The following is a 26,216-nucleotide window of genomic DNA, read 5'->3' as shown; positions in this document are numbered from 1 at the left end:
AATTTCATTACCAGTATTTATTAGTACTTTTTGCTTTTAATATTACAATTTAACTGTAACTTGTGTTATTTTAGATCAATATCTAATGATGTTGATTTCACCATTGTTTAATGTTGCTTGAACATACATCCAGTTTCGTGTTTACTCAGGCAGTGTTATGATAGTTGAAAATAAACAAACTTCTTAAAATTAATATTAAAGATTTAATTTAATTTAGAAGACTTAAAACAAAGTTGAAAGATATAACAAAATTTATTTCCAAATTGTATAAACATTTAATGGCTTATAAAATTTATTACCATAATTTAATTTTAATTAGAAATTCCGTAATTTATAATACATATATTCTGCAATGAAGATGGAACAAGAGAATTTGAAAAAGCATTTATTTGTCCTGCCTGTAAGTTTTCATATTAAAGTAATTTTAAATTAATTCTACATTGTTATACTATTGTTCATCTATCAATATATAAGATGTCAATTTTTTTTTTTCATTTATATTTAAGGTGATTCTCAGTTACCAGGAAAATTTGATGTTGTTAGAGTTGATCTGAATCCTTCTGAACAGTACAAATCGGTATGTTTACATTTTCTTAATTATATAATTTTTATATTATTTTTAATTTAATATTCTGGTAATGAAATTGACTAATAGTCAATATAGTCAGGCCTTATTCTAAGGTTTTGATCCTACTGCACAAGTATCAGTTTTGTTTTGGCCAAGCTGATAAATTGTAGTGTTAATAAGCTGTTCTAAAAGACATAAATGGAAAATAATGACAATAACACAAATCTTATATCTGTATAATTATTTATTAATTTCAATCACCATACAATCTTAATTGTTAGACATGCACAATGTGCATTGTGCACCTGCATGTAATGTAATTTACTGTATAATAAGTGTGCTTTGGTTGTGGATTATAGTTTAAAAGATAATATTGATGTAGCAGCTGCATAAAAAATATCTATTGTATATATTCAATAGAAATGTAAATCCTATTAACATTCCTTCCATAGCTGCTTTTTCTGGGCCAAACAAAATATACAGTAAAACCTGTGTACTTGTACTGCACAGGTACCAAATATTTTTTCCAGTCTGATAGGTTTCCGTTTTGAACAAGTGCTTTTTTAACACAGAAAATTCTTCTGTTCTGAAGAATTTTTCCCATTTAAGGAGGTTTTCTTTTTATTCAAGTGCCATTTTGGACAGGTTTTACTGTATATTGTGTAATTTGGGTATAATATGACTAGAAGATCTTAATATAACTAGAAGAAAGACATATGCTTTGTCAGCAGAAATTTCATTCCATAATCCTGCTGGTCTCTGCACGTAAATATGACATGATGCTGGATTACTAAATATGCCACCATATACTTAATTAACATATATTAATAAATGAATACTACTATATATTTATTTATAATGTGTTATCTACATATTTTTTGTTTGTTTAAATGAGCAAAAGTTCATTATGTCAAATTTTGAGAAAAATAAATGTTATTAAATATGAATTAATTCTATTTTTGTAAGGTGACTAAAAATACAGAAGATCTAACAGACCTTATTTTCAGGAAGTGCTAAAATACTAGATCTGGAATTTCTATTTTTGGGAATAATCTGCTAATTGAATACAGATCAAAAAATCATAATTTACAATTAAATTAAGTTAAATTAATCAATTAAGTTTTAAATAATTCTTACACAATAAACTAGTTACAAAATTAGTAAAATTAATTTAATTCAAGTTTAAATGAGATTTGAATTCAAAAATGTCTAAATCCAATAATTAGTTTCCAATTATTCATCGTTCAAGTGAAATTTACGCAAAAACAATTCAAAAGATAATCAACCATAAATTTAACTTAAATGATTTCCAATAGACACATATCCAAAGACAATTAGAAAATTGATTTATGAGGTACGAGATTGTCACTTAGATCAATTACAGCCATTACCTCAATTCCTCTCTGCTGGCCATCAAACTTGCCAGTCCAAATGCCCAGTAATCCAATACCATGGGACGGTGCACATAAAATTCTTGTGTTATCAGTTATTGATGTATGCAACAAAAAGAGATTGATGTACAGTACAGTACATGTATACTATCAGTTGCTACTTGTTGCCTGTGTGGTCAGCAAAACAGCCACAATTGAGATTAATATGATAAACTAACTTGTACGGTACATACATATAAAATCCAGTAATACTACTGTAATCTGACACTCACCAGTCCAATATATGTCAGATTATAGAGACTCTACTGTGTTCATTATCATGTTTATACAAATAATTGTCATTATTTTTCCTTTGTTGACAAACTTCAATTGGAGAATATATTAAAGTAATAATATATAAAGGCTTTTTGGTTGAGAATTATGTTCTAAATGATTTAATTCCAAACTCATTCAGTTAAGTTGTTTTCATTTTGACAGAAATATGAAGTATTTCTCTCTAAATTAAACATAACACCTCAAAACTAAAATTTAATAAAAATAAGGTTCATTCCATTTCTCTCAGTTTTAAATTAAAATATAACATTTCTGATTTTTAACACAGATGGTATTGGCAGGCCAAAAACCTGATATAATTTTAGAAATATGCTCTAAAGCTATTGCATTTTGGACATATCAAGTAAGAATATTAATTTAATTTTTGTTATTTTTTAAATGTAGAAAGATAAATATCTTTTAGATTTGTTTCTTTGGGATTACCAGCATTATTACTTAAATGTTTGCATCAACGTACTGTAATTCACTAAATTGATTTTGCAACTTGACCGGTTTTTCAAGACTCCTAGGCTTTCAACTCAACCTTTACTAAATATATTCCAAACAATTCATATTACAAATGGCACCAACAATTTGTACATTTATTTTATAGTTTTAACTATTATTACTGCTGAGACATTTGAAATGTTTAAAGTTGTTGATGTCAAACTTTAAACATTTCGAATGTCTTAGTAGTAACAACAGTTATAACTATAAAAAATGTACAAATTGTTGGTGCCATTTGTAATATGAATTGTTTGGAATATATTTAATAAAGGTTGAATTTGAAAGCCTAGGAGTCTTGAAAAATCGTTAAGGTTGCAAAATCAGTTTAATGAATTATGTTGACACAAACATGTAAATGTTTTGGATTATTTATTTTTGTTTATTTAAGATTATTGTTTTCATTTTAAAATAAATTAATTGTTAATATAGTTTAAAATTGACTTTTTGAATTAAATCAGTTAAGTTGTACAGAATATCAGTCAGTAATAATAGCTTTTTCTAATTATTACTATGATTCTATTGTTAATGAATTGTGTAAGTTATTTAAAAAATAAATGTAAAATGCATTATATTTTGTGATAAATTACATCTTTAATTACATTATTAATTGAAATCCAGTTACCTGTTTTGTTTTCTGTGGACATCATCTTTAAAAATGCATATTATTAATAAAGATATATTTAACTCTACAAATATAAACTGAGCAATTTAAAGTTGAAAAGTTAAATTAAATATAAAATAAAAAAAGGGTGAAATGTAGAAGATAGAAATAAAGCATATATCAAGATGATAGTGAGGATCTTAATTATTGTATGGATAAAAGATAAAAATTCAGAAGTAAGAAATGGTCAAAAAAAATTGAAAAATTGATTGTATTGATATTTCATTATCAAGTAACAGAATAGTTAACAAAGAAATAAAGTATCATAAAATTTTAATGAAGAATTAGTCCTAGGTTAATTCAGTTCTGTTTGACTAATAAACAAAGTTTCTGATTGGATAAACTTTTCATAAGTTCATATTTTCTCTAGAAGTGTTTTAAAAGAGTTTATTAGGTCAATTGATGATAATCTTAATTATTTGATCTAATTATAATAGATGATGAAACATACTGATTTAAATATGAGCAACAAACCATACAAACCATAGTATAATGACTTAAACATAAGTTCAAAAATTGTTTATTTTGGATTAACTTAATTAATATCAAGAATTTTTTTTTGATACTGTGTGCTGCCTCTTGACTTCTTTGTGCCATTAAAAGTAATGTATAGATGTAACATATAACAAATAAAATGAAACCAGTTATTTTTCATTGAAGAAAATGAAAAATCAATGGCACTTAACATCAAAAAGGTTAGTTGAAAGAAAAAAATCTGATTTCTGATGTTAAATTGATGAATTTAACATCAGAATCAGATGAGATTTTTTTTCAAACCACTTGAGTTTTTTTTCTTCTAAACATTTGTAACAAAGATCAACAAATTTTATGAAACACATTATCAGGGGTTCTAGAACAAGAAGATTGAGTAAAGGCCATGGCCCACTTATTTCTTTTCCTGCTAAAAAATTAAACAAAGCTTAATAAAACAGGAAAATTTAATTTAATATCACGTTTAAGCTAGCACTGGTCTCCACTAAAAGTTTGCTTCCATAGCTCGTGCAGTTTGATTTCTAAAATCTAAAATAAAAAGCAACATTCATCATTAACATTAGTAACATTCATAACAAAAGTATCATTCATAAAAAGTTTGTTTCATTGGATTAGAAAGTGAATAAAGAATTATTATATTCTGAACAGTTAAAATAATTCACTGAATAGTCTCAGAACTTCATAAACATAAACAACTTGAAGAATTAAAGAACTAAATTATTTTCATTATTCTTCTAAGATTTTTTTTATTGCAGACTATTTTTTCTTCTTAAAATTAAATTGGCACCAGAATGAAGGCAGTTTAAGAAAACAGATGACATAAAAGTAATTGTAATAAAGGAATTTTTACCAGTAAAATTGAATGAGATTTAAAAATGTTTAAAATGTGAGATGAAAGATTTTAAGTAACAGGTTGTGATACAATAAAATTTGTACAAACAAAATTTTATTAAAAAAGACAACAGAATCTTTACAATCAACTAAATTGATTGTAAAGATTCTGTTGTCTTTTTAATAAAATTTGCACAACCCATGATGTCAGCAAAGGAGAGTACTCCCAACAAACACTCAAGCACAATACAATAAAATTAAACAAGGAGAAAAAAAAAACATGAAAATGTATAAAATATTTTAAGTAAAACAGAAGGCTTAATATACTGGAAGGACAAGAAAAGTGAACTAAATAATTAAAACTGACTATTAATACTAATCTTAATTAATTAATCTTAATTTTGGTTAATATGCAAGAGGATTTTTACTGATACAGGTATACCTCGACTTACGTCGTTCCCGATTATATGTTGTTTGTCAAAAAAGTATATGGAAAAATAAAAATCAAGTTTAAGTCATTTTATTCGACTTTACGTCTGTCCGCCACAAATATTGAAGTCGTAATATCACTAGAAAAATGTTTAAAACACAATAAAATCATATTATAATATATAGACTGCATTTACAAGTATATACTGTATTTACAGTACAGTACATGCATTCGTAAATTTAAATTACTTTTTTCTGTACTATATTAAAAACTAAAATTTATTTGTTTGTAAGCTTAAAATAGATCTTTATTAAATATATATTATTAAAAATGCATTAATAAATAAAATACAGAACGGGAATTGGTAATTTATGGTTTAGCCTAGTGGCAAGTAGATTCGGAGACAAGTAAATTCGACTTACATCGTTTTTCGACTTAAGTCGTTCTCCTGGAACCAATTACCGACGTAAGGCGAGGTATACCTGTAGAGGGCAAAAGTTAGAAAGACAAGTGAAAGAGAACAAAGGGGTACTCAAGTCTTTCATTGGATGAAATCCTTTTCAAACAAAAATGGGAGCTTGTGTTCTGGAACTTTTTCTTCTATCAAAAACCTGAATGGGACATCATCTTTTCTTGAAAGAATCTCCAAAAATTTGTGATATCATATCAAGTATTTGATTTTCTTGGCTTCTCAGATAGCCACAAAGATCTCTTGCTTAAGAGTAAACAACCACTCACCACACCAAAATATTATTAATCAGTACTCCAAACTGATTATGGTGTGCAGATAAAGAAAACAAACAAAAACAAACGTTTTCAAACTCCTTCTGAGTTCTTCATCAGGTTTTGTAGTAATTCCCTGATGGGTCTTAACAGCTTTTTGATTAAACTTTGAACCAGCATTCAAATATAAGTTTGAAAAATTATTATTTTTTTGAACTTATATGTTTTCTTTATCTGCATCACCATAATCGGTTTGGAGTACATGATTAAGATCTCTTGCTGTACAATTGTCACTTTCCTGCTAAACCAGGCTAAACATTGTCTCTTTTCTACTCTGTTGTGTATGTAAACCATCAGGTGATAACCCACATTGAATTTCCCCTTGGCCTGGTCAGATGACTTCATATATTTTCACCTTTGTCGTGTTTCTTTGTCTCCAACATCAGTCTGCACTAGCTGTGAGTAAGTTCCAATCTGTACACACAATGTTATGTTTTGCATAATAATAAAGTTTTAGTTATATATGTTTAACAAGGTAGTCATTTACTTTTACTCTAAGAATGTAACACACACTCATCCAAAAAGTGTCCTTTTGAGATTACTTCATTTCTTTATAAGCCGATCACAAAACCAGTCAGACCAGTTCTTAATCTGACAAAAGAGGGCTTTGGAATTGGAGTGGACCCCCATCAGCAAAGAAGAAAGACAGCACTAAGATAATAGAAGAAAATGAAAAAAAAGATAAGGGAAAAGAAAAATTAATACAGTACTAACTTCTATAAATTATGGCATTCAGCCACAAAACACCTCATGAATGAATATAAATGTGTAAAGCATTTCAATTAAATTACTTAAATTCTGACAAGTGGTTTTGTTAAATTCACAGTCATAGAGATCAGCTGAGAAATTTTGTTCATTTATTATGCATTAATATCATTTTCCATGTTGATTAATGAGAATGTTCCTTAATTAAAAATTTAAGAAATGTTAGGACATTTGAAAGTGCAAAAGCAAAACAATTTTGTAATATAATGTAAATGTTAAAAAATAATCTAAATTTTTTAATAAGATATTATTGTTTAGATTCATCAAGAAATAATGTTTCAAGAATATATATCTTCTAAAGCTAAAGACAAATATAAGCAACTTGAAAAATACTACGAAAATATTTTGGAACGATCTCGAATAGAATTGAATTGTATCCTTTATTATGTTTAACAATTAGTTTGTTCTAATTATTAGAAATGCTTTTAAGTATAAAAAATTTCAAAACAAAAATACAGTAAACCTCCTCTAACTTGGATTAATAGGAGATGAAGATTGTCTGTCTGAGTTAGTGGAGTTCAGGGCCAGCCTTGGAGGATGCAGCATGTGCAAAGCACTCAGGCCCCAAGCAGTACAAGGGGCCCCAGAAAAAGTGAAAAAAATGAAAAGAAAGAAAATTAAAATTTTTAATGAGTTAATGGGTTAAAACTAACTTTATTTTATAGTGACTAGAATTGTCCATGCTGAAGCCAAACTGGCTATATCTAATGCACAGTGAACTTATCTTGATTACAAATACCAATTACTAGTTCATATTAAAGTTATGCTAATGATGAGCATACATGCAATAATAACTGTACTTTTCTGACATCACCTGACACATATTCATATCTGTCAACTTGTGGTCTAACACCTTTATCTGTTAAAATCTGAACTATTTATTATTGTTCTAAGCCTTTTGTATACATGATATATGTTGCTTTCTGCTATTTTCATATACATATGTAATGAATACTTTATACATACATTGAGAAATGATAGAGTAACAAATGGTGCTATCAATAGGCATTGTCTAGTCATAGACATATGGGGTATGATGTTTTGATTAAGGGGGACACAGGAGTTGATTTTTTTCCTCTGTCTCCTTAACCAAAGTTTTACATGAATAAAAACACAAGTTCCAATTTAAAATTTGCCCTCACTGATAATTTGTTAATCTTTTTGCTTTCTGTGTAGTTTTTTGTTCTTGCTTTCTGGAAGGGCAATTGTGCATCATCTGCTCCCTGCTCCCTGGGCCTACTTCTATAGTTACTGTAAAGTAAGCAAAGCCAGCAATAGGCACCAGTAAAGTAAACATATGTTTGGGGTGGCATTGCTCCAAAATATAATTCTCTAAAATATAAAACATTAAAATTTGACATGTGGAGGTTGTTGGAGGATCTGTGGAGTAAACAAATGGGTTCCACTTAATGGAACCTCACATCTAGCATAAACCTACTGGAAAAGGAATGAGAAGTCACATGATGGAAAGCATAGGAGAATCTTCTCTAGCCTCAAGATAGGCCAAAGGTACATTTTGGTATAATCATGGGATAAAGGCAAGGATGAAAATTAAATAAGAATTCTTGACATCTACATTTTTTCATTGTATGATTGTATTGTTTATCATTAGTATTAGATTTATCTCATTTTGCTTAAACTGTTTTGAAAATACATCAATATACATCAATGTTCTGTCTGATAATTTTTACTTTCTTGGTTCTGTTATATAAAAGAGAGAAAGTATGGCAATTGGTCAAAAAATGACCCTCCAAGATTTTTATATTTTTGGACTTGAGACCTTGAAATGTCAAGAAATGCAAAAAAATTTGGGGGTAGTTTCTATATATATGGATGTTAGTGTGTGGGGGCATGATTTTGTTCATCCTGTTTGAAGCTTAAATAATAACTCCTGTGCATTTTGTCAAAAATTTCTGAAATATTGAGTATTTGTGTATTAGGAAGATTGATGCTATTAAATTTTGTGGTTAAAAGTCAACAGGGTCATGTGTTATATTTCAAGTAGATTGGACTTAATGACAATTTTACTTGTTATTAGCATTTAGTGTATTTCATAAAACCTGTCCTTACCCTCAAAATTAAGCTTTTTACCATTTTATGATAATGAAAAATATAAAATGTTTTTTTTTTGTAAAATATCATAACAGATGGTATCATGCACACACACACATACACATGATGTTGCCTGGAAAGTTAAGCAATTCTTTGCTAGAGTTTTTTATTTGGTTTGATAGGAGCCTCTTTTTTGAAAGTTGTTGTTCAGTTTTTCTTGTTTTAAGATTTTGCATTTTAACCTATTTAAGAATATTGTTAAATACAAATACATTTATTTTATTAATTAGTTAATAATTTGGTATTTTGTATACGTGATTCAAATAAATTCAATTTATTCAAAATGCAAAAGCCTTTGACACAAAGCCAAATCACTGGCTAAAAGTATGATTTTTGTGCAGTATAGTGTCACAAAACTAGCGATATGAAGAACATTCTTTCCTAGATTCAAATTTTGTAAATACATCGACCAATATAGTCAGAAAGTCGATATTCCGTTTTTATTGTTTTTTACTTAATTTGCGTGTTGCATTGTACTTTGACATAATATTTTAAATCAAGTTAATTCAGCAAGTCAAGTTATATCTTTATGCCCTATAAAAATATTTATACTGAATATTATCTTTTAGAATGTAGGAGTATAAAGATGATATTACTAAATTAAAATAATCCACAAAACTAATTCAGAAAATCCTAGAAGAGGAGACATTTGGATACAGCTATATTTAAACACAAGTTATCAGTGGAACATATTATTTCTTGAAAAAATTTTATTTTGTAACAAAAAAAAAATCAAAAGTGATGTAAATTATAATTTTTTCCTTAATAATTTTCAGCAATCAAACAGCAATTAGAAAGTAAGTAAATATATATATTTTATCACTTGTATAGTTTTAAAATCGCACTTACTAAACCTTTATTATCTGGTACTTGTAAACTATTCGTAAAAACAAACGTTTTCGGCTTCAGTCGAGGCCTGCTTCAGGTTAAAATACTTGGATTCCATTTTTAGAATGAACGTTTAGTTTCAAAATATAATCAAATTCATGCACGTGTTACGTATCGTAATCATTTTGTTGTTCTTCGCATATGTAACGCCAAGCATAAGAAAGCGTGTTGCTGTCTTTGGTGTTTATACATCTCCCCATCCTGCCGGCTTTGTAGATTTCCAGGGCTTCAAGGGCTCTGATGTGGTCCGTATTAAAAGCTCTATTTATTAATCTGGCTTTTGATAGTTCTGCGTGAATATCCGGGTCGGTTGCGTAGGTGGATAGTGCAGTGGTGTAACGAGCATGTTCTATGTCATATTTGTGCTCCTTAATTCTCTGTTGGATTGAACGCTTCGTGGAGCCGATGTATACCATTTCTTGTTTAAATCGATCATCTTTTACAGGAATACTATATACCCCCGGAGCTCTAAGATCGTTCTGTTTGTCTTTTGCATTACATGGTAATTGATATATATTGGGGGTTCTTTGGTACACTACCCTGGTGTTCGTTTTAGTTGCAATTTCTCTATATAATGCTTGAAATTGTTTGCTGTATTCAACGATGTTGAGTCTTCTGTTTGAATCTTGATTAGCATTTTGAGTAATGGGTGCCTCTTGTGTTTCATGTGTTCGTAAATAGGCATTTGCCAGTCCTCGTATTAGTTCTCCACGAAGCGTTCAATCAAACAGAGAATTAAGGAGCACAAATATGACATAGAACATGCTCGTTACACCACTGCACTATCCACCTAAACAACCGACCCGGATATTCACGCAGAACTATCAAAAGCCAAATTAATAAATAGAGCTTTTAATACGGACCACATCAGAGCCCTTGAAGCCCTGGAAATCTGCAAAGCTGGCAGGATGGGGAGATGTATAAACACCAAAGACAGCAGCACGCTTTCTTATGCTTGGCGTTTCGTATGCGAAGAACAACAAAATGATTACGATACGTAACACGTGCATGAATTTGATTATATTTTAAAATTAAACGTTCATTCTAAAAATGGAATCCAAGTATTTTAACCTGAAGCAGGCCTCAACTGAAGCCGAAAACGTTTGTTTTTACGAATAGTTTACAAGTACCGGATAATAAAGGTTTAGTAAGTGTGATTTTATTAGAATACCGGTATTCAGAGTAGAAGATTTTTGATAGTTTTAAAGATTACAGAAATTATATGAAGGGTTGTGGGGGAGAAAAAAACAAGTTCATTAAAATTAAATAAATTTAGAAGTATGTATGTAGGCAGAAAATAACTATGGCTAAGAGGACCAAGTGATAGGTGTAAAATGCTGATCTCACATGTTTGGGTTGATCCAATGTTCTTGGGCTCAATAAGACAAGGACAATAAGACAATAACTTTAATGTACAGAGTTGGATTGATAGTTTGTAACATATACAAGAATCATAAAATAGTCAATCTTACATCAATGTTCAAGTTTTATAATTTCCAGCATTCTTTGGTAATTTCTTCTCACTCACTGTTCACAATCCTACAGTCTCTTAAGTTCCACGTAGTCTTGCCAGGTCCATAACACTTTCATCTCTTCTTCATACGTGCTTTCCTTTGTCCTTGTATCTCTGGGGTTCTTCTTTTTGGACATTACTCATCTTTCCATTTAGACCGGACAGGGAATGTCACCAATACTAAGATGGTAAGCCACAGGGTGATTCAAAAGCTTGATCTCAAACATCAGGAACATGCAGGAGCTGAAATAGAGCAACTTTCAAATAGGAATCTATGTTCTCTGACACAATTCTGAGTCAGTAGAAGTCACAGAAAGTAAGAAACTATACTGCAGATAGCATGACATCATAAAATATAGCAATGAACAAATGCTTAATAACAAAATAAAGAGTACATGAATGTAAATGTAATACATTCATGTAATCATTATTTTGTTGCTGCTTTATTTTACTGTTACAAAAGTTGTTTGGATTGGTGATCCCCACACACAATGCAAGCATTGTGTGAAAGTGTGTGTGTGTAAAACATGTGATAAGACAACAAAAAGAATCAAATCGTTTTATTAGTTGAATGAGTTGATAAAGAACAGAATGCCCATCACGGAGACACTTATATACAGATATAATTACGTCTCCCCTCTCATTTGATCTTCCCGCAAGAAATTTAACATATACATACAATCCCGATTAATACTAAGAAACCTATAATTAAACTTAAACCTAATACTATAACTACAAGAAAGAAGGAAGGAAGGTTACTTAGGAAATCTATTGGTAGCTAGATCTATGGGACCTGAACTGGGTGAATATCAATGGTTTTCACTTTGTGCACGGTGAATGTACGATTCATTTGCATCCAAAGGGGGCCAAAGCAGTTACAGTCGACCCCCCTATAAGATAGAGATACGTTCCATTCTCTAGGAATCCGATTTCTTACGAATCCTTCCAATCACAACCCGACACGTGTCAAGTTTACGGACTACGGCTGTTTGAAAGATTTTCTTCCATAAAATTAATCGATTCTAGACTAATCCGACTCAACATTTCCAAAATACGTATATATTTTTTGGGAATAATCCGTATAAACTACGCTATAAACAAAAAATTGTAGGATTACTTACCGAGTGTCACCATTCGACATTGCCATTGCTCAACATTGTTTTCGTCGCGGAACAGCTCAGCAAAGAGCGGCCGATTTCTAACAACTTATTTTTCTGTGAAAACTTCGTAGAACTTCGGAGACATCATTAATATAAATAATTTTAATCGCCGTTGAATAAGAAATGTTTCTTTCACAAGAAATGTATAAAATTACAGTACTGTATTAGACTTACGGTACCTAATTTACATACTGACAGACGATAGTTAGCGTAAAAATCTCCGTAGCGTGGCGCCACGCTAGACGGCGGAAATTATATATTTAATTATAACAAAGTTACAATAAGTTAATATATAATTATATATACAGTACCTAATTTATATATAATTAATATATAATTATATGTACAGTACCTAATTTATATATAATTTATATAATACTGTCCAGACGATAGAAATCTCTCCGTAGCGTGGCGCTACGGACGGCGGGAAAGTAGTTCGGCTGCCCGATGACGTTTGAGGTGTTTATAGGGAACTTTTACTATTTTTTACGGAGACCGGTAGCAATTTTTTCGTAGTTTTATAGGAATCGTAATTATAGGGACCGTAATTATAGGGGGGTCGACTGTATTATTGAACAAGTGCTGAGGTGGTTCCTTGGAACTCTCTGGAATGGCTATCCCAATTATTTCTTGTCTTCGTTCCTACCTTGTCTATCTTGGCCCTTTCTCTCTTTTGCCTTCTGCCTTATACACAGTCTTCTGATCACACTCGCGTGACCCTTCTCTCTTGTGGCAAACCCAAAAGTGTCCTTTCTCCTCACCTCTCTCTAATAGTCCCCTCGGGCAGGACTCCCGTCTTGTCCCTTTTGTAGATTGGTCAATCAGGACCCACAAATATATCAATTCCTGTCATGTGACAAAAAAGGGTTAAAAGTGAAAGGAAAAAAATTATAGGAAAGAAGAAAGGAGTTCTTATTCTATATACAGTATAATTATACAACAAAATGGTGGACATCCACAATTGCATCTTTGAAGGAAATTGCTCCATCCTTTCAAATATCCCAGGCATCTCCCAGACCTCATCTGCTGCTCAATAATTCTACCTAACCCGTATGGCCTCTGTATCAAACTGGACCAGATAAGCAATTCAACTGCAAACTTCCTGGACATCAATCTTCAATTAGATGGCAACCAGATAGCAACTAAGGTCCATTACAAGTCATGCTACTCCCCATTATTCATCCCGGCCATTTCAGCGGACCCCTTCTCATACAAGATGGCTGCCTTCCGAGTCTTAACCGAAAGAGCATTCATGCACCATTCCAGGTTTGAAGACACCTTGTCTGAATTACAGCACATCCAGAACATAGCCACCCAACACGGGTATGGTCCAAAATTAATTTATAGCATGGTGTATGCCTACTCTTCACAAGTAATTCCAGTGACAACTCTGATATGTGCACTCACAACTCAAATAACACTCAGTCTCTAGCTGTGGTTGAATATAACCACCACCTCAAATTTACTTATAGAGAAATTGCAACATATACAAACAAAAAGATTGCATACAAGATGCCTAGTAGTATATATGACCTCTTGCGCAATAGCAAGGACAAAATGGACAATAGATTGGCTCCAGGGGTATACTCTATTCCATTATGGGATGACAGGTTTCAAAGAGAGCTTGTGTATATTGGTTCCATGAAATGCTCCCTTGACAAGCGTCTTCATGAACACAAGTATGACATCGATCATAACAAAGACACCCCCACCATATCCTCTTATGCCTAGACCCCAGGAATAAGAGCAGACCTTCACAATTCCAAAATGATCAGACCATATAGAACACATCCATCGCACCACATAGAACACATCCGATCACTAGAAACTCTTGAGATATACAAAGCTGGAGTACGTAATAACTGCATCAATTTCAAAGATGCTATTAATATATCTCAAGCTTGGAAGTTCTGTTATGAGGGAGACCACAACCCCCCATACCTCTATTTAATGTACACATACTTCTGTTAGTTTATCTTATCTTAATGTATTTTATTTTCTTTTATTTCATTTGTGTATATAATACTTATAATAATTCGTTTGTGCTACAAATGCTGCATATGTTAGCATCATGTATGCATCCATGGCAACACAGGCGCACAACGTTCTAATGTTTTAAATCATTGCACAGAACTGTTCTTCGAATCTCAGCATTTGTAAAACCTGATGAAGACCGAGTATTAAGGTCAAAAACGTTTGTTATTTCAATTAAATAGTTTTACTGGATATTCAAACGTTTTTGTGAGTCATTGATAAAAAATTCTATTATACAAATAATTTTATTCTTTAAATACCTATATAGATACAATATGTGCATCCTATATAACATAGGAGTGCAAAAGATTTGCATATTTAATGAAAATCAGTATTAAGAAATACAGTAATTGTTTGCAAAGATTCAGAATGAGATGTTGTACTTAATTTTACTGAAAACACTTCTATAATCTATTTATAGACAAAAATGACTCATTCTAAAGACAAGATGTTTTGCCTTTATTTTTCTTCTTCTTTTACCTCTACTTTACAATGTCAATGGAAGGGTAGAAAATGATGGATGTTTCTGATATCTTTTTCAGCTTTTATCAAAATTTCCAAGAATAGAAAGACTAGGGATTAATGCTGTATGGAAGTGGATGTATTGCTCTTTTTAGAAAATCTCTTTAGACTTAAATAAAGAGAACTTGGATATTGTAAACAAACATCTATGGAAGAATATTTAATGCTTGTTAAGTTTAAGGCTAAATATAGTAGAATGTTGTTCTTTACTCTACATGTTATTTCTATAACCATATTATTATGAGTGCTATTCAATGAACAGCTTAATATAACACCTTTATTTTAACAATAATATTTTGTCTGGAATTTCATAATGGATATATCAATATGAGAAAAGCTATTCTTTTTATCACTATATCAGTGTATTTCTATTAATAGGACTTATCATACTGGGGTACAAGATTGCAGACTCACAGTTACACAGATTAAAATTGTTTTATTTTCAATTACCTGTAATTGAATTCAATTAATGAGAAAAGCTATCCTGACAAATCAATCATTGAATAATAAATAGTCAATCTCCTACTACAGCAAAGTAAAAATAAATCATGGAATAATCCATATTTCATTACAAATTAATTATCTAATAAAATTAACTATTAATTAAAATACATAATCATTAATATCTTGTTCAATTTTACTTGAGAAAAATATCACATTTTTTTAATAAAAATAATGACTTACAAAAATTTTTAATTAGAGAACGTTATAGATAAAATATTTGTAGTTTATTTATAATATTAAGAATGTTGTTATATTTTGAAATATATATGTTACATAAGATTGTTTACAATGACCAAGCATCTTTGAATTTCCAATTTCTTTGACTTGGTTATCTAAAGATGTAAAATAACTTTTTATTTTTAAATAAATTATTTTTAGAATACAGTTATTTTGTAATTTTAAAATATTTCATATTCTAAAATTCTAATAGTAGTCATTTCATTCTTTTCTAATACAAGTTTTTAGTATATTAAAGCTATACAGGTATACCTCGAGTTATGTCGTTTCAAGTTACGTCGTTCTTGATTATACGTCGTTTGTCAAAAATACATGGAAAAATAAAAATCAAGTTTAAGTCATTTTATTCGACTTTACATCCATCCGCCACAAATATTGAAGTCGTAATATCACTAGAAAAGCGTTAAAGCACATGAAATCATATTAAAATATGTACATATACAGTAAATGTTAATGTAATTATCATAAATCCTAGAGAACGAAACATAAAAACATCTGTGTTTCTGTGTTGTCGTCTTATTTAGCAGTCTTTAAATGCTCAATATTGGTGTTTTTAGTGACGAGTAAATTCAGAGACAAGTAAAGACTTACGTCGTTTTTCGACTTAAGTTGCCTCTCCTGGAACCAATTACCAACGTAAGGCGAGGTATACCTGTACTATGGAAAATTGTAGGTTATATTTGAAATGTGTGAATTATCTTAATTTGAATATTAACCTCATTATTATTTACAAAAATATACGTATAATTTTTGAAACAAGCTTTATTACATATGATATGCTATTCTGAATGATTTTAAAGAAATTTAATAACATATATATTAATGAACATTTATAATTTCTAATAAATTTAAACAGAAGTTAAGTTGGAATTAGAAACCTCAAAGAAAAAAGCTACTGAATTATCTGAAAAATTAACAGAAAAAAGTAGACAATATCAAAAATTACAACTAATGTATGAAGGACTACGAAGAAAATTTATTTCTCCATTCTTTATGGAAAAAGAAGTAAAGCAGAAAAATGTTCCCATAAGAAATGACACACCTTTTGGAATATCAGCAGCAAATGGCAAGAAATTTAATTAGTTTTATATATTAAAAAAAACTATATTTAATTAATTAATTAGTTAAAATTTTATTATAAAATCATATATACAGTGGGTGATCGGTTAACAAACAGATCGGATAACAAACAAATTGGATAAACACTTTCACAAAAGATTTTTATGTTTGGACAACGAACACATGATTGGATAATGAACACCCCACAGAACAAACACAAGAAGAAGCGATGTAAAATAATGAATACAGATTGGTCTTCCCTTGTCTTCAGGCAACAATTCGAAACCTTTCAGAGTGTGGGAGACGTCAACATCGATGCTCAAGCCGGTATATACCGATTGGATAGTATTCCTCCAAACTTTGAAACTCTCCCTTGTAATTCCAGCCTTTTATTTTTCTGACAAAACAATTCTTTTATGTATTTGTGAGACTGTCGGGTAGGCACTCGTTAAGTTTTGCATCTGTTTTTCTTTTCAAAATGTCAGAGTATAATAGCAAAGGTAGAGAGTGGGCAGAAGATGCCTATTGTTTCTGGGCAGTATGGCACAAACAGCTCTATGGTAGGCCGTAGTTAAATCTTATCTAAGAAAGATACTGTATTATCAAGAAGACTAAAGCAGCTCAAGGAGTAACAAAAATCACATCTGAGATATAAAGAACATCGAAGAGTTCATAATGGAATCCGAAACGGATCTGACGACAGAAGAACGCCAAGAACTCTTGAATGAAGAACACCAAGAAACTCAGTGAGATATGTTTTTTTCTGAAAAAGAGGATTAATGCCAATATCTGTTATTAAAGATCCTTCGAAGAAGTGGGAGACTGTCAGAACAACGGTCTTAAAATGGCATCCAAACCAGGTTGAGGCTTGGGGATTTCTACAATTGCAATGCTATTAATTACTTATGAAAAATCCTGAAGAAGAGAGAAAATCAATTGACAGTAGACAGATTCTTTAACCCTTTCAAATGGAAAAAACATGACTAATAAAAATGCAAGACTGTGTATGTATGTATTTTTATTATTACATATAAATAGATGTAGTAAGAAAGTATATATTTTTTATTTTTGGGGTCTCCAGAACGAATTAATTAAGTTCCCATTAAAATCTATGGTAAATCAATAATCAGTTAATGAACAGTTCAGATAGCAAACAAAGTCTTGGAACGGATTATGTTCGTTAACCAATCACCTTACTGTACTAATTTCTTATTAAGTTTAAAAACTTTTAAAAATTTTAACATATATTATTGAAATTTTTCATTGCTTTTTATAAAATACAGTTTAAATCAGTGTTTCTCAACGGGGATGATATTGCCCCATGTAGGCATTTTTCCATGTTCAGGGGGCGATTAGTAACAATTNCAAGAAACTCAGTGGGATATGTTTTTTTCTGAAAAAGAGGATTAATGCCAATATCTGTTATTAAAGATCCTTCGAAGAAGTGGGAGACTGTCAGAACAACGGTCTTAAAATGGCATCCAAACCAGGTTGAGGCTTGGGGATTTCTACAATTGCAATGCTATTAATTACTTATGAAAAATCCTGAAGAAGAGAGAAAATCAATTGACAGTAGACAGATTCTTTAACCCTTTCAAATGGAAAAAACATGACTAATAAAAATGCAAGACTGTGTATGTATGTATTTTTATTATTACATATAAATAGATGTAGTAAGAAAGTATATATTTTTTATTTTTGGGGTCTCCAGAACGAATTAATTAAGTTCCCATTAAAATCTATGGTAAATCAATAATCAGTTAATGAACAGTTCAGATAGCAAACAAAGTCTTGGAACGGATTATGTTCGTTAACCAATCACCTTACTGTACTAATTTCTTATTAAGTTTAAAAACTTTTAAAAATTTTAACATATATTATTGAAATTTTTCATTGCTTTTTATAAAATACAGTTTAAATCAGTGTTTCTCAACGGGGATGATATTGCCCCATGTAGGCATTTTTCCATGTTCAGGGGGCGATTAGTAACAATTTATATTTTGGGGGCAAAAAACAATTTTCTGGTTGATATAGTAAAACATATTAAGAATAATTAGATATTTTATTTGTTATATCATACAATAATTAAACAAATAACATTATACTAGTCACTAGTCTATTCAATGCAGTACGAATTTGGCATTAGCCTTGTCCCTCGGCATTGGAATTTTGTAGTGAAGGGGGCGATACTACGTTGAAGGGGGCGACGATTCATTAGAGGTTGAGAAACAGTGGTTTAAATTAAAGAAATAATTTATAAATGACAATTTAAAAATAGATTGACTTTAAAGAATAAATCATAGGAAAAATTTTACTTATTTTTTCTAGAATTTTCTATTCTTTTTGTTTATAATTTGTATTGATTAAATATTTCTGACTTCTAAATCTGATTTATCTGTAATTGAACAAAACAGATTTGTAATTAATTTATTTTGAAATACTGTATTAATATTGTCTTTGCATATTCAACTGCGTATTTGCATATTGTCTTATACCTAACTTTCTTTATAATTATATAACATTTTAATAAATAAGATTTAAATTGTTCACTTTTGAAACGAATACCATTATTAATTAATTAATTATTGTCCAGAAGTTGGAATTATTCTCATAAATTTGATAACAGCAGAAAAATCAAAAATGTTGACAATGACAACAAGACAATATATTACTATTTTCTATAAAAAAAAAAGATTTTTAGAATACTTCATTTGTATATATTTGTATTTTGCTTCATACATTTTTGGAAATGATGATTAAGAAGTTTGTTTAATTTAAAATACATGTATAAAACATCTACTTCCTTAGAAAACAAAATTAAAAATAAGACTTGTTTTATTGGAGAACATTTTATGAAATTACAAAAGTTGTACTCTCCGAAATTATCTGATTTGTTTATTATTATGTTTTTTTAATTTTAAGATGAAAAATTGGAATACTGATTTAAAATTTTAAAAAATAAATCAGTTTTAGAAATAATTAATTTATTAATTTTAAAATTATATTTAATTCAAATAATGAAATTTAAAATAAACTCATAAAACTAAAATTTAAAATGTTGATTGCATTAGCATTTCTTTTAGAATTAATTAATCATAAATTAAAATTTATGTTAAATAATGGAAAACTACTATATGTTTAATCATTATCAATTGATTATAAAAATTTTGAATTTCATACTAATTTCAATTAAAACTAATAAATATAAATATTTGATTACAGATATACTGCAATGTGCTCAGAAGGCAGAAAGTAAGTATTAAATATTTAATGTGATATCGAATATATAATAATATATATCATTTATATTTGTCATGTTTTTGTGTTTTGTTTGATCAGTGTGTGTTGGGGCCTATGTAAACCATTGAAAAGCAGTTTTAAATGTGTATAGTCAAAAATGTTTTGTATAATAATATTTCATCACATCAATGCACTGTATGTCCAATGTAAGGAAGCCTGATCCCCCAAATACTTTTATTTATTTTATTTTAAACATCAGATGGAAGAATAGTAAAAGCTTTTATGCAACTTCCTCTGAACAAATATGAAAACAGATAATAAAATGAGGACACAGATTATCTGTATAAAATGCTTACTTTCAAGTAGCCAACTGTTTAAATTTTTCATGAAGGAACATTTTCATCCTGTTAAACAGTCCTTCGTGAAAAATTTAAACAGTTGGCTACTTGAAAGTAAGCATTTTATACAGATAATAATATGGAGGCAGAAACACATGAGATAACATTTGATACACAGATCAATTAAATAACAATTGTAACAATTCAGAGTTAATGGGATTTTTTTTCCAAATTGTTTTTCCTGTTTAAATGTTTCTGCTTGACAGTTCTTTTAACTTTTAGAATTTACATTATACTATTGTAATTGTTCATGCCACAATGTATAAAACCATAGAATATACAGTGTGTTTCAGAAGTGTTTAGCCAAATTTTACAGCATTATAGAGGAGGAAAAATCAAATAAAAAAGTCAATGGCCATTTTTTTTACTTTAAAATTAATGAATGTGATATTAAGCACCAATGTGTAGTGACATTACAGTATTTTCATTTTTTACTTTCCTGGCTGTTATATATAACGTAGGGAAAGTATGGTGATCAGTCAAAAAATGACCCCCCTTCCCAGATTTTTATATTTTTGGATTCAGGATCTTGAAACATTGAGAAATGCGAAAAAAAATTAGAATATTTTTTTCCCCTGTATGTATGGATGTTAGTGTTGTTTGTGTGTGTGTATGGGGGGTATGATTTTGTTCACCCTCTTTGAAGCTTAATAACTCCTGTATCTTTTGTTGAAATTTGTGAAATTTTGCAAGAAGGTTTTTGCATTAGGGGATTGATACTATTAAATTTTGATGGTTAAAAGTTGAGGGAGTGGAGAGATAGAGGGGGTCAAGTAGGTTGATTTTAATGATGATTTTACTTCTTCTTAGTGCATTTACAATTTTTTATAAATCCCATCCCGACCCTCAAAATTAAGCTTTTTGCCATTTTATAATTAATAATATAAAAATTTTAAAAATAAAACATCATAACAGATTGCATCACATACAACGTAAATTCTTTGCTGGATTTTTTAAGTCTGATTATGCAATGTATCAGTAATTAAATTTGTTTACTAATCATAAATTTTTTTATTAAACAGCTCATTTTTAATTAATTCCTTTTAACTTAATTAATTAAATCGAGTGTATTAATTTAATTAATTAATCAAACTGTTTATCAACATCTTTGAGAAATGGAAACACTTACAATAGTCACTATTGATAGAGGGAGAGCAAGAACTGCATGAACATCATACATAGAGAAGCAAGTTAGTACTAGAATTGTTGAAGATTCTAGTACTGTACAAGATAAACAGCTAGAACAGCATTTCTCAACCTTTTGTTCATACAACCCAATATATTTGTTTGTAATGGTTCTGCAACCCAAATGTTTATAATATAAAATTTTTAAAAACCTGGTAAACTCGAGTCACTGTATATTATGTAACAAAATGAAATTATATGTTATTGCTAATAACATCTATGTATGAAATATAACATTCAATACATTTCTATTAAGAGTAGTTCAGACCAATTTTGATTTTTAACATTTTTTTTAATAGTTAAATTTCAATAATAAAAGATATAATACTGACGATTGTAAATAAAACAGACTATTTCAATATTACTCAGGAGTCTATTTTACTTTTAAAAATATTACAAGTTTATTAAGTTTATAAAAAAATAAACTTAATGAAACCTTTTTATTTAAAACATACTTTTCAGATTGTAAGAGGATTTTGTAAATATACAAAAAAATTTTTTTAATTATTTTATGATCCACTTGTGCCAAAATTCATCCATTATTTATTTTTTATAATTTATTGTTATGTAAGACAATAAACCTAAAAACTTAAATAAACAAAGATATATTTTCAAAAACCATTGCAACTTAAGTGGCTTTATGACTACAACCTTACATAAAATATCTTTTTTGATGTTATTCAAAATAGAAAAGAAATCCATTTCATATACACACATTCTATAATCTTAATTTTATTTGTAAATGACAATGATAAGTATAAGAAAAAAGTTGTTAAAAATTTTTCAGTCCTTAACAGATGCATCTATTGTTCCTAGTTTTTAAAGAATATTTCAGTAATACAAGTATTACAAATTTTTCTGCAGAAGGTAATATCATTTTGCAATCCATTAAAATTTTAATATAATCCATAGTTTGAGAAATGCTGAGCTAGAACAATAGGTATGACACATTCAAGTGTATGGTTGAACATTTGGGCTGGAATAATTAATGATTATTTGATTGGCCCGTTTTTTTCTGCCTTCAACACTCACAGGTCAAAATTACAGACATTTCTTGGATGAAGAACTAGGAATTTTGTTAGAGGGTATTCTTCTGCATGTTTAACATCAAATGTTCTTCATGCTTGAGTGTTCCAGCATATTTTAGTCTTCATACATGAGAATACCTTGATAATGAATATTGAAATAGATGGATTGGAAGAGGAGTACCAATAACTTGGTCTTTATGCTCTCCCAATTTGAATCCTCTAGATTTTTCTTATGGGACACTATGATTTATATTGTTCCATTTACCAATACACAAGTTATAAGATATCAGGTTAAGAAAAGTTGCAAAACAATTTGAAATACTCTTGGAATATTTGAATATTCCAAGAGTTCAACTATTAATGGTAAGATGCTGGCAAGTGTGTGCAGATATTCATGGAGGCAGTTTGATCATTTGGTATGATGTTCAAATGCTTGGATTTAATAAATCAGTTTTTTGATTTTATAATTCTTCTTCATATCTAAAAAGCAGGGATTAATTAAAAAATGAGCTGTTTAATAAAGAAATTGTGAATACAGGTATACCTCGCCTTATGTCGGTAATTGGTTCCAGGAGAACGACTTAAGTCGAAAAACGACGTAAGTCGAATTTACTCGTCTCCAAATCTACTTGTCACTAGGCTAAACCATAAATTGCCAATTCCGGTTCTGTATTTTATTTATTAAAACATTTTTAATAATGTATGGTTAATAAGGATCTATTTTAAGCTTACAAACAAATAAATTTTAGTTTTTAATATAGTACAGAAAAAAGTAATCTAAATTTACGAATGCATGTACTGTAAATACAGTACATACTTGTAAATGTATATATTTTAATATGATTTTATGTGCTTTAAACATTTTTCTAGTGATATTACGACTTCAATATTTGTGGCGGACAGACGTAGAGTCGAATAAAATGACTTAAACTTGATTTTTATTTTTCCATCTACTTTTTTGACAAACGACGTATAATCGGGAACGACGTAACTCAAAACGATGTAAGTCGAGGTATACCTGTATTAAATGAATTTAAATATTGACATGTAGTTAGACTTAGCACAGAAATGACATCACTACACATTGACACTTAATAACTAATTAAACTTGAAGTCAGAAAAAAACCTTTGATTTCTTTTATTCAGATTTTTCTCCTCTATTAGCCTGTGGAATTTGGCCAAACATTTCTGAAACACCAAGTTTATTTTATATGTTATTTTGTAACTATATTATATGTGTGTATTAAGTTTTTTAATAATGAATTAAATTAAATAATAATCATTGTGCAATTACATATTTGTGTGCTGTGTCACATTNCACTTGTGCCAAAATTCATCCATTATTTATTTTTTATAATTTATTGTTATGTAAGACAATAAACCTAAAAACTTAAATAAACAAAGATATATTTTCAAAAACCATTGCAACTTAAGTGGCTTTATGACTACAACCTTACATAAAATATCTTTTTTGATGTTATTCAAAATAGAAAAGAAATCCATTTCATATACACACATTCTATAATCTTAATTTTATTTGTAAATGACAATGATAAGTATAAGAAAAAAGTTGTTAAAAATTTTTCAGTCCTTAACAGATGCATCTATTGTTCCTAGTTTTTAAAGAATATTTCAGTAATACAAGTATTACAAATTTTTCTGCAGAAGGTAATATCATTTTGCAATCCATTAAAATTTTAATATAATCCATAGTTTGAGAAATGCTGAGCTAGAACAATAGGTATGACACATTCAAGTGTATGGTTGAACATTTGGGCTGGAATAATTAATGATTATTTGATTGGCCCGTTTTTTTCTGCCTTCAACACTCACAGGTCAAAATTACAGACATTTCTTGGATGAAGAACTAGGAATTTTGTTAGAGGGTATTCTTCTGCATGTTTAACATCAAATGTTCTTCATGCTTGAGTGTTCCAGCATATTTTAGTCTTCATACATGAGAATACCTTGATAATGAATATTGAAATAGATGGATTGGAAGAGGAGTACCAATAACTTGGTCTTTATGCTCTCCCAATTTGAATCCTCTAGATTTTTCTTATGGGACACTATGATTTATATTGTTCCATTTACCAATACACAAGTTATAAGATATCAGGTTAAGAAAAGTTGCAAAACAATTTGAAATACTCTTGGAATATTTGAATATTCCAAGAGTTCAACTATTAATGGTAAGATGCTGGCAAGTGTGTGCAGATATTCATGGAGGCAGTTTGATCATTTGGTATGATGTTCAAATGCTTGGATTTAATAAATCAGTTTTTTGATTTTATAATTCTTCTTCATATCTAAAAAGCAGGGATTAATTAAAAAATGAGCTGTTTAATAAAGAAATTGTGAATACAGGTATACCTCGCCTTATGTCGGTAATTGGTTCCAGGAGAACGACTTAAGTCGAAAAACGACGTAAGTCGAATTTACTCGTCTCCAAATCTACTTGTCACTAGGCTAAACCATAAATTGCCAATTCCGGTTCTGTATTTTATTTATTAATGCATTTTTAATAATGTATGGTTAATAAGGATCTATTTTAAGCTTACAAACAAATAAATTTTAGTTTTTAATATAGTACAGAAAAAAGTAATCTAAATTTACGAATGCATGTACTGTAAATACAGTACATACTTGTAAATGTATATATTTTAATATGATTTTATGTGCTTTAAACATTTTTCTAGTGATATTACGACTTCAATATTTGTGGCGGACAGACGTAGAGTCGAATAAAATGACTTAAACTTGATTTTTATTTTTCCATCTACTTTTTTGACAAACGACGTATAATCGGGAACGACGTAACTCAAAACGATGTAAGTCGAGGTATACCTGTATTAAATGAATTTAAATATTGACATGTAGTTAGACTTAGCACAGAAATGACATCACTACACATTGACACTTAATAACTAATTAAACTTGAAGTCAGAAAAAAACCTTTGATTTCTTTTATTCAGATTTTTCTCCTCTATTAGCCTGTGGAATTTGGCCAAACATTTCTGAAACACCAAGTTTATTTTATATGTTATTTTGTAACTATATTATATGTGTGTATTAAGTTTTTTAATAATGAATTAAATTAAATAATAATCATTGTGCAATTACATATTTGTGTGCTGTGTCACATTGTAAGCCAAGAAAAATTTGAAAATTCAATAAGAAAGATAAAAATTTTTTTAGATTTTTATTAACAGTATCTCTCACTAATAACATAGAAAATACCCTTTTGGACAAAATTATCTTTTGTTTCTTTACACATGAAAAATAAAACAGCACGACCCAAACCTAAAATGAAAACACTTGAAACATGTGGAAAAAAATTTAAAAGAAAACCTATTGTAAATGTGTTTCTATTGTCTATACCTAAATATAAATTTATTAGGGCACAAAGGTTAGATAGCCAGGTTAATATAAATGTTAAGAAAATGAAGATAAATTGAGGAAAGAATGATTTGCAGTATTTCTACTTTCTTTTCTTTTTCTTTAAGGGTTTCTATTTCTAAAAGGATATACTCAGGTTTTTCTTACTTTTTCCATGGTACACCTAGTCTTCTTGAATATGTCAGTTGGCTTCACTG

General features: G+C 29.3%; 1 protein-coding gene across 2 annotated transcripts in view; it reads left to right on the top strand.

Annotated features, from left to right (window-relative positions):
* The window catches only part of LOC111632592 (E3 ubiquitin-protein ligase CCNB1IP1-like), a 29,422-nt gene that overhangs the window by 1,934 nt on the left and 1,272 nt on the right, over nt 1-26,216 (top strand). The window contains exons 3-9 of one of the 2 annotated variants that reach the window (XM_023377070.1): nt 341-400; nt 507-577; nt 2,561-2,635; nt 6,999-7,113; nt 9,629-9,649; nt 16,567-16,776; nt 19,992-20,021. In XM_023377070.1, the coding sequence (XP_023232838.1) occupies nt 341-400; nt 507-577; nt 2,561-2,635; nt 6,999-7,113; nt 9,629-9,649; nt 16,567-16,776; nt 19,992-20,021 (582 nt within the window). The remainder of the gene's footprint in view (nt 1-340; nt 401-506; nt 578-2,560; nt 2,636-6,998; nt 7,114-9,628; nt 9,650-16,566; nt 16,777-19,991; nt 20,022-26,216) is intronic. The other variant, XM_023377071.1, reaches the window with a different exon arrangement.

This window comes from Centruroides sculpturatus, unplaced genomic scaffold (assembly GCF_000671375.1).
Source record: "Centruroides sculpturatus isolate CEXI.00-Female unplaced genomic scaffold, Cexi_2.0 scaffold743, whole genome shotgun sequence".
NCBI classification, from domain to species: domain Eukaryota; kingdom Metazoa; phylum Arthropoda; class Arachnida; order Scorpiones; family Buthidae; genus Centruroides; species Centruroides sculpturatus.
Note: the sequence above shows the minus strand (reverse complement) of the source record. Positions and strands in the feature narration are given on the sequence as shown.